The 15612-nt window shown below is 34.2% G+C and overlaps 1 protein-coding gene across 1 annotated transcript in view; it reads right to left on the reverse strand.

Annotated features, from left to right (window-relative positions):
• Window positions 1–15612, reverse strand: part of LOC148940656 (aldehyde dehydrogenase, mitochondrial-like) — a 49754-nt gene that overhangs the window by 25515 nt on the left and 8627 nt on the right. Inside the window, exons 2-5 of the mRNA XM_089105395.1 lie at window positions 8370–8559; window positions 6115–6228; window positions 3650–3752; window positions 2363–2547 (exon numbers count right to left, since the gene is read on the reverse strand). Of these exons, the coding sequence (XP_088961521.1) occupies window positions 2363–2547; window positions 3650–3752; window positions 6115–6228; window positions 8370–8483 (516 nt within the window). The 5' untranslated portion in view covers window positions 8484–8559. The remainder of the gene's footprint in view (window positions 1–2362; window positions 2548–3649; window positions 3753–6114; window positions 6229–8369; window positions 8560–15612) is intronic.

A 15612-nucleotide genomic window follows, 5' to 3' on the forward strand; every position in this document is an offset into this window, starting at 1 on the left:
AATGGCTAGAGAATCATTTGCGCTTTACTAAAAACTAGGTATATTGCTTAAATTAAAAATTTCTCAAGACAACAGCCTTTCTTAAGAAATGAAAGGAATTGTCAAGAAGAGAAAAAAAGAGATGAAAATAAGATATTCTTAAATCATTTGCCGTTCTTTATATGTAATTCTAATTGTTGTGGCGGGCCAGAACCGCAAAATCTCTAAGTCAAGTCCCAGACATCAAAAGGTCATGCCCCCATATCCTATCAACAAAAAACAAACAGCAACTAAATATTGGCTAAAAGAACCCATAATGAATTTGATTTCCCAACCCTTCCTATACAGTATATTTGCAAAAGATGGAATAACTCTAGCCGGTGTTTACTCCTAGCTGGATAACCCAAATTTTTTTATTTCTATTATGGCTTCAGTTACCATTCTCATCTCCGACATTCTTAATGTTGGTATAGTATATGTTAGGTTAGGTTGTTAGTATAGTATATGTTTAGTCAGTGTGGGATTTAACTGCGGGAGTACTTCTTTCGTTTCACTGTGTCCCATTTTCCTGTGCCAGTTTAGTTCCATTTCGTCCATGGTTTCGAAAGTTCTGCCATCTACTGTTACTAGCCATTTCTGTGCGCGATTTACTTTGAGTTTATGCTTTTTTCGGAAATTAATCGACGGAGAATAAATAAAACCCAACCAAGCGTTTGGTTTTTCAGCACTTCTCTTTTAATCTAAAATATAGCCCTGATCAAGTGAAGCATATGCGAACAAGGCCGTATCTAGGAGGGGGGGGGGAGGGGGGTTGAACCCCCCTTCAAAATATTTATCCAACTCGTAAAAAACGTAACAAAAATGAATATAAACAAACTTTTGATACGTTTTTAAAGGTTTTTTTTGTACCCCCCCCCCTAAAAAATTCTTTTGTAACCAGCTCGATCTCTTCAATGCCGCTTTCCGTCAGCCTGAGAGAAATAAGGCTGAAAGATTTTCGTCCATATTGTTTCAGTGATGTCCAAAACTTCATCATTACTTTGGATCCCGGAACGTCATGGGACCCACATCAGAGTAAATCTATCTCCTTTGGTTGCTAGATGCGCAATGCTTTAGAGAGATCCAATTCACTGTTTTGCCGATTCTTTATATTCTAAAGAGCCTAAAGACATGCCTGGTTGGCAATGTTCCTACCTCTACAGTCAGTATTCTAACTACCCGTTCTATTTGGAACATTTCAGCCCGAAAAACCATAGCAAATCTACCCAAATGATAATTGATTATCTCTTTATCCAGAACAGGTGTTTTCTGGCATATTACTATTCAAGTTCCCGATTTCCCTTGAAATTACCAACCATCCGTGAAGCAAATTTTCGCGTTCCTTTTATTGAGCTTTTTTATAGGTACCTAAGTTCCCTATTCGGGAATAGACCACTTTGGTAAGCATCAAACACATTTGATGTTTGACATCTATATTGTACAATTCGCCTCAAGTTTGTAATCAACAATGTCATAAATCCTTAAATACCAACTTTGATTAGAATCAAACACTATTTGTGAAACGTGTACTTTATATATTGATTTGGCCAAGCCGAGGGAAATTTAGGCCTTATAATTCGTTTTTTGGTGCTTACCCCCCCACCCCACCTCTCTGAAGCCCCCTCCAATGCATCCATTCACAATGCTTGCACTGCATTCTCACCTTAAAAGGGTTTCTATAAAACCTTTGATTCACACAATAAATTACATGAATTATTTTGTTTTTATTTTGTGGAAGAAGATTTTTTTTTTCTCTCGATGTACACCTATGACTCAATCCCATCTTCCAATATCAAGATATAAGACACTCCTATATCAAACAGGCAAAAGTCATCAAATACTATCCAAATATTTTAGCTACAAAAATAAAACTTGCAGCAGTATTGAGATAACAGGCTATTAGAATGTAATTTCTGTCAACAGAATCAGATAACATCAGAATCAGAGAACATAAACCTGATTTCCTACTTGACATGCTAAAAGACTATTATGCAAAGCTAGTACTATCTTTTTCGTCATCACAGCAAGTGATTAATTGTTGAAAAGTCTTTTAATTAACTGTGTCGACTTTCAGGTTGCTTTTAATACTTTGAATTCTCCTAATTTGTATTGACGAGCTCGTGTTCTCTTATAGGTCGTGTAGCAAATTTTTCCATCCTAATTTATGCCTATTTTTCCTTCCTAAGTCAGAAAATAAGCTGGTTTAAGGTAACATTTAAAAATCTTTTACCAGATGAATACTTTAAATAAGCTAAGTAGCTTTTTCGAAAACAGACAGAGAAAAAACACAAAAAGATGGACAAGAAAAAGCCAAGTGGACTGAGAATAAAAGTGAAAAGCATACTAGAGGGCCATGCTGAGTGTCGTCAGCAAACGGATCACCGACTTTCCTAGCCATTGCGGCAGCTGCAGCTTTCTTCACAAATTCATCGCAAACTGCCTCATGGATAAATGTCCTAGAACCAGCACAACAGCTCTGGCCCATGTTGCCAAAGAGGGCATTATGCGTGATTTCCACAGATTCGTCAACTAAAATATAGCACACATATTACATAACATAAAAATAATGTAAAAAAATCAAGTATAAGGTCAAGTAAATCGTACAGCATATATTAGATTCAATATGGCTTGTTAGAAGGAAACACCAAAATAGAGGCATCACTCCAAAAGAGGCCCAATAAAACGTCGGTTTTAAACATCTTTTTTAAGGTTTTTTTTTGGCAAAAGCTTAGCCTCTTGGGAGCTCAAGAGAAAAAACAGATGAAGCTAAATGACAAAATTTAAAGAGTTTTATACCCAGAGCTTTGGTATCGGAGTTTTAGCAAATTTTTGCTGAGTGGAGTCGGAGTAACAGAAATGATGTAAGACCCTTTAGAGTCGGAGTTATCGAAACACATAAAGGCCAAAGTCAAGCCAGATACTCTTAAATACTACTAAAAAGTGGCAATAATAAACAAGATGAATATTGCACGCTAATTAAAATGAATAGGATTTTTTGCCCCATAGTACTAAAGTACTACTACAGAAACAATTTATTCAATTATTTGTATCACTATTTAAAAATATACATATAATTTTTGGCAATACATTATATATAAAATGCAGATATATAGAAAAATGCTTAATACATTGACAGAGACACCTCTTTTGCACTCTACAGCAGTTCTGGCAATGCAGAACATAAAATTTATAAGATAAACATTAGGTATTGACAGGGTTATTAAAATTATATTTAGAAATGAATTTGACATAACACTGTCCATTTTACGAAAATGGAAGTATTACAGCTCAGAGTCAGAGCAATTATGTTTAAAGTTTCGGTAGTTGGGGTCAGATATGAAGTCGGTATATTGAAAATATCTAGAGTCGGAGTCGATAGAACTTTCAACCTGCTCCAGCGCCCTCGATGGATGCAAGTTACATCCTTCATCGCTTGAGTCAGGTGAGATTTCATCCGCCTTTAACTTTTCTATAATTGATCACTAAGCTCTGAACTTTGAAAAACCATTTTCACGCCAAGACAAACAACGTCATCTTTAGATGTGAGTGAAGATATGATACTCAGATAGTATTTGACTAAAAGCACAAAAAAGGCATTGAAATAAATAGAAAAATGAATAGAAAAACTCACTGTCCATGTCGGCAAAAACAACAAGTGGTGATTTGCCTCCCAGCTCAAGAGAAACTCTTTTCAAATTTGATTCAGCAGCACATTTCATAATAGATTTACCGACCTGAAACAAACAGAATTCTGTAAGAACCCTGTAAATCAATCTTTTATCAACTGATTATAGGATCAGTTATCTTTCCCTTAAACTCGTAATTACACATGAAGCAGAGAGAAGGGTTGTGGATCTTACTTATCAGAGAAATGTTGAGAATGAGAGATCCTACTTATCGAATAACAAATCCTGACACAGTTGGAAGATACTTTGAAAGGCTGCTAACAAACCTTTTACCAATTAAGATATGTTCTTTTCTTCCCTCCACCGCTATTTTCTTGCACACAGAGATTAAAGTGTTTAGCATATAGAGCTTACTTTAAACATTTAATATCAGATAACTCTTATCTATTCATAAGATCATTTTTTTTTTCAGGTAACAACTTATTTCTAAAGCATACCTTCGTCACTTATCTTCTATCTTTTTCCTTTGAATGTCACAACTGAGACATAATTAGCCTTAATAGGGGAGATTTACAGACGAAAAATATAGAGAAAAGAAACTCAGAAACATGAAACGGATATATGTCCTAGATATTTCTCCTTGCGCAGATTGTTTTTTAAAGTTTTAATTTAAATCTATGAAGTGTAAGCTCAAAACGGGGAGATTTATACAAATTGAATCGACGAAAAAGCCAAAGAAAGAACTTTAGGAAAGTAAGAAACTACTTTTTAAACTAAAATTCTGAACAGCGGATGACTGAACAAGCATTAAATCAAAAAAAAACAAAACAAAAAAACAACACCAATGGGTCTTATTAACGCTAGGAACGCACAAACGAGAAAAAAGGAGCAAAAAACAAAAACAAATAAGAAGCAACGAAAAATGTGTGATTAGGTAAATTAGGTAAAGAGAGGTAGATAGAAACAAGGATGAAAAAAGTACTAAATGATATGAATTTACCTGGCAATTACGTTATATTGACTAAAACTAAAATTTGAGCAATTTTAAGGGAATAACAATTCTATAATATAAATAAAACAATGAAAACTAATATTTTGTGGTTGAATAATATTTATTTCCATCCTAATCTATAATTTTCATAGCGTTGACAACTCAATTATGTTACTACAACTACGACAGATTCCCACAAACTGAGTCAGCTCTTAATACATGTCCAAAATAGTAATGTTTACACGATCAGCAGTGCTAACATTATTTAATTTTACTAGAGGTTTTGAACAGTTCCGTTAAAGACAGAACCATATAAAAGGCAACTACAATTGCATCCCGTATATAGCATTAAAGTAGATCAAGGGTACTAAGTCTAAGCAACTAGAATTGAAGTCTGTGTGACCTGTTACAGTTTGAAAAATCAATAAGCAACATTGAGACCTGAATAAGACCTACGCCCATTCTTTTCATACATTGCTAATTTTTTCTAAAATATATTCTAGAAATAGTTCATTAAAAATTGACACAAGTATGTGTTTCGCAAAGGTGTCGGCAAATATTTCAGCATATCATTATTGGAAGATTCGGTACTAAAGTTTAACACTACAGACCTCTCTACCACAAATTTGCAAGACTTTTAGTTTCTTAAGTCAAAAGTTTCTTCTTGATAAAATGAACATGTGGAAACCGAATTCGACTCGATTAGATGTAGGACGAGCTCTTGGTAAAAGCAGGGAACGAACTCTAAAGAAAGCCCAGAGAGTTTGGTTCACTTTAGCTATAAGACAAAATCACAGAGCAGTTCGCCAGCTGCTGATCAAGTGTCTTAGCCACCTCGGAATATTAATGACACTACTACTACTACTCACAATCGAGTGTAGTACCAAGCCGTCTGAGGTCAACATAGTTCCACCCGCTCCTCTTTCGCCCAAATCTTATGACCTCTACCAATCTCATCTGGTGACGAGTTGCTTTTCGCTTGGCTCTACATGAATGGCCAAAACCCATGATTTTTGTCAATATCAGCCTTCATCCATTAAACATGGTCTAGCCATCTTAACTCTTCTTTCATTATAGTCCTGGAAAGTTTGATCGAACCGTTTTCTCATAGAGTTTACTGTTTTAAATACGGCCAGTCAAAAGAGTACCAAAGATTATTCTTAGACGATTCCTCAGAAAACACTTCCTGAATTTTTCGAAGCACCCATGTTTCAGAGCTAAACATTATGAATACCGATAAACATATATTTAGTTAGAGTTATGTTAAGATAGTGCTATTTTGAAAATATATTAAATCCCTTTATACGGTATCCGTGAAAAAAAAACACCTTTGGTTCAGCTACAACCTGGTTCGGTGTAGTCTTTACTACAATCTGAATATCAGATACTTGAACACTTAAGCTCTCAAAATGCATCTATACACAAATAATTTTTGCCAAAATTTTATAAGAGTAAAATTAAAAACTTAATTTCTCTTACAGCTGTAGATCCCGTAAATGCCACTTTATTTACATCCATATGAGATGCCAAAGAGGCACCTGCAGTCGGCCCAAATCCAGGAACAACGTTGATAACGCCATCTGGAAATCCAGCCTAAAAAGGACTCAAATTAATAAACCCCCTTATGATGCAGAGAAGAGCAGGATACTGAAAGTTTTTCCTGAATAAGTGCTTACTTTTTTGGAGGGGGGAGGAAGGAAGTGGGGATACCTTGTTGTGTTTGGTAATTATGCCTTATTGGTTGTATTCTTTTTAGATAGATCAAACACGCTTTTGTTCCTTTTAAAACTTTACGACCTTCAGCAATTAGCTATAGGTTATTTATGATTGAGTTATTTGTGATTTAAGACGGTTATTCGTGATTTGATTGATGATGATTTGATTGATAGGTGTTGGTGATTGAGCATTAATGACATTTTAGTCCCTGATTCAAAAAGCGAGCATTTAAATTTTTTACGACTTTTTTTATAAGTAGTGGTTCATTTCTACTCGACACACGCGAATACTTTAGGTTTATCTTCGTATTTATAAGGGAGTTACATTAATACTCGAATCTTTTAAGTTATATAAGTATGGATTACATTGACGAAAACAACGTATCTAAGGACCAAATGGTCGGTGTCATTAAAGATTGTTCAGATTTAGAAGCAAAGACCAAAGATAACTTGTTGCTTCAAAAAAAATGCAACTAGACCGTTCATAGGCCAATTTGACCATGTCCGTACAAAAATTATTGTAGAAAAGTATACATAAAAAAAAGTCCCTAGTTAATGCATAAATATGATATTCTTGACCCTTTGACCTTTGGTCAGATCCTTTTGCATTCATCATCGTTTTTAGAATAAAGTCACTGTTACTATGTGAACTTAAGAGCAAGTTAAGCGCTTTGGAGCTAAAACCTCCTATAATGTTAGAAGTGAAATTGGTCAGATTTACCTCTACAAGGTTGATTAAATGGTAACCAACCTTCCTCCTCGGTGTAAGAAGAAAACTAGATTCAATAATAAATGTTTAGAGGGAGACTTATGATAAACAGTGATTGTTCTGTCTTCTCTAGAAATGAGTTATGCCCGGCACTACCGGTCGGGCATCTTACTCTACTATCACTGATGCTACAGACGAATCATCGCAGCACAAAGCAGTGTGAGGCCAACACAGCTGCAACGCTCATCTTTCACCCTAAAATGTTCAGAGATTCACTCTTTACCCTCTTGCATGAAGTTTCCCCTCCCCCGCGAGGTTGATCAAAGGATCTCACTGATAAATAAAAAAAAAATGGCGGCCTATGAATGCACTTTTTTGTACTTGGCTTCCATTACAGGAAAACAACATGAATAGCACTACTCGAAGAAATTCCCCTTTCCGTCCTCAAATTTCCTTGTGAAATACATCTATTTTGCCCTCAAAGATCCTCATCCAGTTTATTGCGTTGAACTTTGTAGACTTCGACACTTTCATATGAGGAAACCAGCATTCAGTTTTCAAATATATGGTTACCTTTCCTAATATGACCAGAACCTGTACTCAGTCTTAGAATCAATAAAGACTTTAAAATTAATAAAAGTCTTTTACTTAGTCACTTTCTTCTTCTTAATAGTTTTTACAATCAAATTACTTAAAACACAATGTGAAATTTTTAAAAATTAAATTAAACCTTAAACTTGAGTTCTGTTGACCCCCATAATGTTTATTCCAAGTAATTTGCCTATTTCATCCTTTAATCCTTGAATATCTCTTCTAATATTCAAGATTACGCAATGAACATATTCGAACTTGTTTTTCTTTGGCTGTACCCTCAGCGCAACACATGAAAAAATGGCAAACTGATCTATAACACTACTAACAATGGCTACAAATGTTGCGAAACTATAAAATGTGGCAACATTACTAAAATGATTGTAACTGAGTGCTCCTGAAGTGAAACACATTCCATTGGAAATATTAATTAATTTATTTATTTTATTTAATAAAGGACAAACACACCATACACAAATACTCAAAATGACCAGAATGATAGATTAATATCACATTGCCCGCAATAATAACAGTCCGTTGAATAACAGGCATCTTCTGACAATAATAAAGAATATAATTATATTTTATGCATATCACAGGATATACAGTCCGAAAGCTGTATCACTAACTTTTTTTTAATAAATTAAACTTAGCATATACCTGGCAGAAAGGCGACAACAGTGATTAGTCAACATAAAAAAAAAAAAAATTAAAAATACCTCTTTTGTAAGGGCTGCCATGTATAAAGCCGTCAGTGGAGTACTTTCAGCTGGTTTTAGAACAATTGTACAACCTGCAGCTAGTGCTTGACCCCACTTCCAGGCAAGCATCATGATTGGGTAATCCGAGGGATAATTTGTCCTACAACGCCCACTGGTTCTTTCCTTGTCATAGACATATACGGGCCATCTGAAATTCACTTAGTATGAATTACAAGTAATTGCAATTAGTAGTGAAAAAAAAAAAAAACTGAAAAAGAGCTAACAGCCAAACAAGCGAAAAATAAAAATTGGATCTTGAAGATATTACAATTTTTCCGAACTGAGAAATCATTTGAGATATTAAGGTTCAAGTTGTCCACGATACAAAGCAAAAATCAGAGAAACAGAAGTCCATACGGCTAAACTGAAATCCATTTTTTAGTTTGAGAGATATTTTAATGAAATCATAGTACCTTTGCAGTTACAAGTGCTCTTTTACTGTAGCCCAAAAATCACGATTATTTGGCACATTGCCATTTTGGAATTCTTTTAAGGCTGGACGATATGAAAACAGAAAATTAACTATGCAGAAGAGATTTTACTGTGCAAAAATGGGGCGGTTATCTTTTGATGAATACAAACGGGTTTAGAAGGCGGTCCTTAACTTCACTCTGCAGAATTTGAATAGCAGGGTTTCAAGTTCTCACCTGATTTTAAAAGACAAAATCGCAAAAAAAGGAAAAAGTTTAGTCAAATTGAGAAAAAATTAGAAATTTAAAAAAGAAGAAGGATCAATTAAAGAACAACGTATGGATGTTTGATAAACCGTTCACAGGAAAGAATACGCTTATTTAGCAAGGGAACCAGCAAAAATTATTCCAGGGGGCACACGCCAAGATACAAGTGGTGGTTGGGGGACAGGAACTATATTTCAGGATATTTATTTTTAAGGAATAAGTTTATTTTTAAATACTTTTAGTGAAAAACTCAAATAAAAAGAGCAATTAAATTGCATACAAACTCAAACAAAATACAGTAAATTTTAAACAAAAGTTCCTTGCAAAGGATTGCTTTATTTAATCAATAATATATGTAATTATTATGCATATAATCTTAAAAGAAAATCTGATTCAAACCAAAATTACAGAAAGATTTATTGCTTCCATAGATTATGATAGGTATATAATTGTCTTTGTGCAATTTCCTGCTCCTGAGAACAGTTTACAGAAAGAGTAAAAATAATCAAATAATATCTCGCTTTCATAAATATCATATTTTGATTTTATACCGGTCATGTAAAATGTACCCTTTTGGTAAAAGGACAATTCTCACTCTCGAACCTAAATCGCTTTTATATTCAGACATTTAAAAACTTACAGAACAACGAAAGAAAAAACTAAATTCAAACTTACTATCCAGCTGATACTAATTGAAACTGCTTCTTTTTTTTTATCCTATTATTTGAAGTATGTCGTTACCTTTTTCATATTTACAATAAACAATTTGAAAAAATACCTTTCTCAGAGCCGTCTTTTGGGTTCAGTATAAAACCATCACTGTCAGAGTTATCCCATAATACTCAGAAAGCTTATGTTTCGCTTTGGCACAGACAAATAATTCACAAGAGTGTGGTGTTTGTATAGTTTTCCTTTACATAGAAGAAGCCTCTATCATGGCCTAGTGAGAAATAATTTTTATCTCTACATACATAAGATTTACCTGGGAGGTGCCGGATTTACCCCCAGACTCGGGGTAAGTTCGGCCTCCCTGAGATGGGTTACTTTGGTGTAGCAACTCATGGAAACAACAAAACTCGGGGACTTTCTGGATTGTCCGGAATATTACTAGTATGATCAACAGCAACATCAAATAGTTTTTATTGTGGCAGAAACTCCAAAACAATCTTGGGACCAGATTAAGCTGAAAAAAACACGATAAAGGGCCGGACTTACCCAAGTTCACCCTAAATTGAAAGCTCTTTTTTAAATGACTATACACGTAGGGCCAGAGGAAAGTCTAGTTTTCTGCCATTTTATGGCACCAAACTACCACTTTACCCCAAAGAGGACAAATTTGCAATCAATTTTAAATTGTGAGAAGTTAATTGATTTAAAAGTACCAATAACTATATTTTATGCTTCCCAGTTGCAAAAGAAGTAATGCCAAACGGTGGCTGTGCTGGATTCAACCAAGTTGATTCACTTTATTTGTATTGAAATTAGGCTACGTTTGGTGATCTGTAATTGCGTATCAGCTACAATGAGGGGGGGAGAGGGGTGGGTCATTCTTTAGTTGGGGATAGGGTAGATTCCTGAAAAAGTAGATATTAATGGACACATTGCTTACTCTTCATGAGGCTTCAGATAGATGTTAAAAGAGGTAGAGAGGAGTCGGAACTAATTAAAATGTTTCTCTATACAGCTAAAATATTAAATTCCCATATCTACCAGCACAGAGGGGGGAAAAGCAAGGTAGGTCATTATCAGCCTCACCAGTAAATTTCTTTGAGGTGACAAATACTGCTAGGAACTTAGTTTTCAGCACTTTCAAATTGTAATATTTTTCTTTTTTCTATTTATATGAAGTACTTCAATGTATTTAAACAAATGAATGCAATGTATTTATCGATAAGAAATCCCATTGCAGACCTTGTAATGGCTTCAGCTATTTAAAAGATCAAAAGTCTGTCTCATAATGTACTCTTTACTCTTTATAATGAAGTTTTGATTTTTTCAAAAATTTTAAAGAAAGTATGCAATTGAAAAAAAAAAAGATTTTCAGCGCATTAAAAAAACTTCGTTTAAAATTCAAGTTGTTGAAAAGGGGGCAGAACACCTTTTATACTAATTAACTTCAAACTATTATCACTTTTAAATTTACTCCCTATTTTAGTTGAAAACTCTTTTATATTTTTCTTAATAAATTTCATTAAACGTTTAAGAATTATGAATGCAATACTTTTGGTAACGCAGAAAAAATATCAACATTTCAATGATCACTGTTTGGATTTTGATGTTGATCATATAGTTCATGATAACTGACGGTGAGTAAGGAGAAATTATAACGTATATGAGGGGATGTACTCCCTCCTCAACATCTTACTCTTTAAATTATGTCCCAATTCTTTAAAAGCCACTTCTGGAAGACAAAGGTCGTTTAATTACAGCAATACACAATTTTTTTTTAAATGCCGAAAAACTTTAGCGTGAAGATCGAGGTGTTGAAGAGGGGGCAACCCCACTCATATACATAATAATTTCTGTTCGTTATAAGTTTTAATGTTGCTCTATATGTTCAGTTGAAAAATCTTGTTTTTTTTATTTAATGATGCTTAGAGACAAATTAAAGTAAAAGTACATAAAAATAAAAAAAAAGTAAGTCATTACAAACAATAGACGAAAAAATAGCCTACTTATAAAAACTAAGATATAAACTCCCAGATGTCTGTTGTGTTGAGCAATGTCAAAGTGTTGGACGGATATCCTTTTAACAATATCGACAGTTTTGAATTTGGTTATCAAACAACAAAATATATAATGCCTTTAGACTACTCAGTGTTTATAAAAAGTAGCGCATTATCAAAGTAGTTTGGTCAAAGTAAAACGTTAAAGTACCAAGGACACCAAAATGAAAACACATTTAGCCCTCTTAATCTATTTTAGGTCTATTCATACCTGAAAATCCGGGTTTCCTACGAGTTTTTGTTTAGCTGCTATTAGCATTTTTAGTTTGAGTAAATTCGCAAAACAGTGTTGTCAATAATAAAACAACGATAAACTTAGGAGCTGAATAATATTAGCGAAAACTATTTCCTATGAATCTGACACTGATTTTCATTTATGAAAATTTAAATTTACAAAATCTGTTGAGTGTTATATATATAAATTAGTGAAAATACATTTTGTGAAAAAATATGACCTCAAGTTCAGAAAGTGACTATTCTGATGTGTCAGAAAATATTTTGATGATGACCAAGCGTCAGATGGTATGCAAGATACCATTTCAGAATACTTGTTCCAGTTAGACCCCGACGCCGTGCCGGCGGATCGACCAAACGCCGCCCACGAGAGGCCTGGCGCCACCGAAGTGTCGTAACGCCGCCGGCGCGCCGCCGCCGACCGAGGCGGCGGCGTTCGGTCGATTTCAAATTAATTTTGCGGCAATTCTTTATTGCGTCAACCGCAAATACGGAGCTTTTCCTTCTTGTGTGGTTTAGTATTTCGATTTTTCTGATTAGAATTAAAGCAGGGCTTGTACTATCCCCGAATTTTCGGGCATTTCTCTGAAAACCTATGCGTCACCCCGAAAAACAATTTTGTTCCCCGAAAATCACGCAATCACGGTGCCACCCCTAGCAATTTATTACCAGTGACTCCCTGCCAAATATTACTTGGCCTACCATAATTCTTCACTACTCTCTTGTTCATTAATTTTCGTCTCTTTTGTTACTTTGCATAAAAAAGAGACAGATGCAATTGCAAATATTGCAATATACACAGTTCTTCATATGTATACAAAAAACAGGATCGTCTTTATGAAATGAGTTCAAATCATTTCGAATGCAGGTTCCCAATCGCTATTTCTTACATCGTTTATAGTCAAGAATTTTATTTTCAAGTTTAATCCCAAAAAAACCTTCTATTGTGACAAATTTAGCTATAGACTAAGCTATGTACAAGGTTTTGGAATTGAAGATTGAACTGGAAGCTACATCAAAAATATAAAACAAAAATAAATTTTAAATTATTGCCTCTTGGTGTCGGGATAGGGGGCTATCATTTGTAAATGATAGTACCTCATTTTTTTATTAAAAGTGGGGATCCCTAAAGGTTAATTCTTGTTTTCATTTAAAATGGACACAGAAGAAAATGATATCAAATTCCCTAGGAAACCATTGAAATATTTTGATAGACCCAAGGCCCCCCATTAGGACTTGCTCATTGTCTTGGGTATTTTGCGATTTCTCATAGGCTACTGGCCTAATTTGCATTTTGTGTGTGCTCCCTTCTAATTGTATTCTTTGGATCTTATTGAATGCCACGGCAAATCTATGACTCAGTTTTCCAATAATTTGAGGTATATCTGAGTAATTTCGACATTTTTGTTGTTGTCTTTGTGCCCCCTTACTCATACCCTCAATTTTTTTCAAGGAACACTATGATTTTTAACGTTATTTTGCGTGTTTGTTTGAACCATATAGTGACCTAGTTAATTATTAAGTAACTTATTTTTCTAATGAAAGATTAGACTGTATCCTATCAATGTGGTATCCAGAGGGGGGGGAGGGAAGTATTACATTTAAATGATAATATCTCGAATTTTTTTTATTGAAAGCAGGGATCCCCATTTTTTTTCTTTTTCTAATTTAAAGTAGAGACGGTATTTTATCAAGGTGGTATCCAGAGAGGGGGGGGGGAGTAGTGAGCTATAATATTTAAATTATAATCCCTCGATTTTTTTAAAGAAGGGGTGCCAATAAGTTGAATATTTTTGTTATTTAAAGCACAGACGGTATCCTATCAAGATAGTATCCAGAGGGGGGGAGGCATCGGGAGCTATTATATTTAAGTGATAGTACCTTGATAGTACCTGTTTTTAATACAAAGATATCTTTTTAAGAATCCAAAAGAGCAAAAAAAAAAACAATCAATATAAAAGTCACCCATTTCAACTGTTTTAAATGTGATAGGCAAAGGGCATTATAAAAAAATTAAGCTTCTAAGTTCAAAGCTATATTCAAAGTTTTCTAATTAGCCTAATTTAATATTAAGATGGTCTGGCCTAAAAAATAAGACACACATATAGTCAGAACTCCATTGCAAATCCATATATAGCTAAATTTATCAAGACTGCCCCCCCCTCCCTCCATAATGGTGAAAAATATACCCTAAATTATAAATCAACACCATATTTTTGATACATAGCCTAGACTGCAGTTTTCAACTAAATTTAGCATTTCAGCACAATTCACAATAATGAGTATTTTTCATGCTCTTTCATAATTAAATAATCACTTTACAGGGAATATTAATTTTGAACCCTGACGGGGCTAGAAGGCTCAGAACAGCCCATGGAAACCTAGTAACCCTATGCTCAAAAATTTGCTTCTTTAAATAACTGGCTACGGAGAAAAATAGGTCATATGTAGCTGACTAATGATTGAAGCTGACTTAGGCTATATATTTCCATATTAGGGGGGGGGGGGCGTAAAGCGTAGGCTTGTGGTATCAACTTCAAAGTCTAATAACCAAAATAATTTATTTATTATGAAGTAACTAAGTAAGAGTCTTTTATTCAGGCTCATCACTAAACAAAATATAACCCAGTTGTGCTGATGATTTGTATCTGGTAATTATGTCAGTGATTCCAATCCTCAAAATGTAAATGGGGCAAAAATAACCAGTAAGCCATGATAAAATAAAAAGCAGCAAAATAGAAATAAGAAGGTATTTCTCAAAGTCTAACTGAGGCAACTGCTCCCCCCTCACATAATTGGCACCCCAAAATTATGTGGCCTAATGCTGAATTAGAATAAACAGTGTACAATGGCAAGTACAAACAATACAATAATATATTGGTATATGATTCATAATACAATAATATATATATTACATAATAACAATGACAGATAATGATCTAATAGTATTGCTTTATTTAATCAACATTTGTCATTCAGAGAAGCCATGACTCTCTAATTTTGTTCTTAATATAATTCCTGTGTTGTTCCACTAAATTTTTTTTGGTACTGTTCTAATATATGGGAAACATGCAAGAATGCAACTTGAGAAAAGCCAAGAACAGATAGCATTACCAAGTAATTTCCTATCTTATGCTCTATAAACAAGGGGTTTCTCACTTCAGGAACTATATTCAAGCTTTGTTTTTTTGGGGTTTAGGAGGAAAAAAGGTACCAAGGTTAGTTTAGGTTATGTATTTATTATATGCTATGCTTTACCCCCACCCTCCTAATGTGCAAATATACAGCCAAAATTTGTTTCTAAACTATTATATTTTTATCCTATTTTGTTTTATTTCACTAGCATTAACCAAACTTCACTTCTCACATGTTCCCCAGATATTAGAACAGTAGGCTACCTTTTTTTCCTGCATTGCTTTAGTATAACAGTGTGACATCCTTTTCACTAATAAATACACATAATTTTTTGAAGGCCTATTGGATATATGTTCTGAAAATTCAATCGATTATTATTATTGTTGCTGGTTTGCCAGTGAGTCCAGGCAATTTGATGTTCATATGTTA

Source organism: Artemia sp. Qi Xiang Cuo, chromosome 19 (genome assembly GCF_049724085.1).
Source record: "Artemia sp. Qi Xiang Cuo chromosome 19, ASM4972408v1, whole genome shotgun sequence".
Taxonomy (NCBI): domain Eukaryota; kingdom Metazoa; phylum Arthropoda; class Branchiopoda; order Anostraca; family Artemiidae; genus Artemia; species Artemia sp. Qi Xiang Cuo.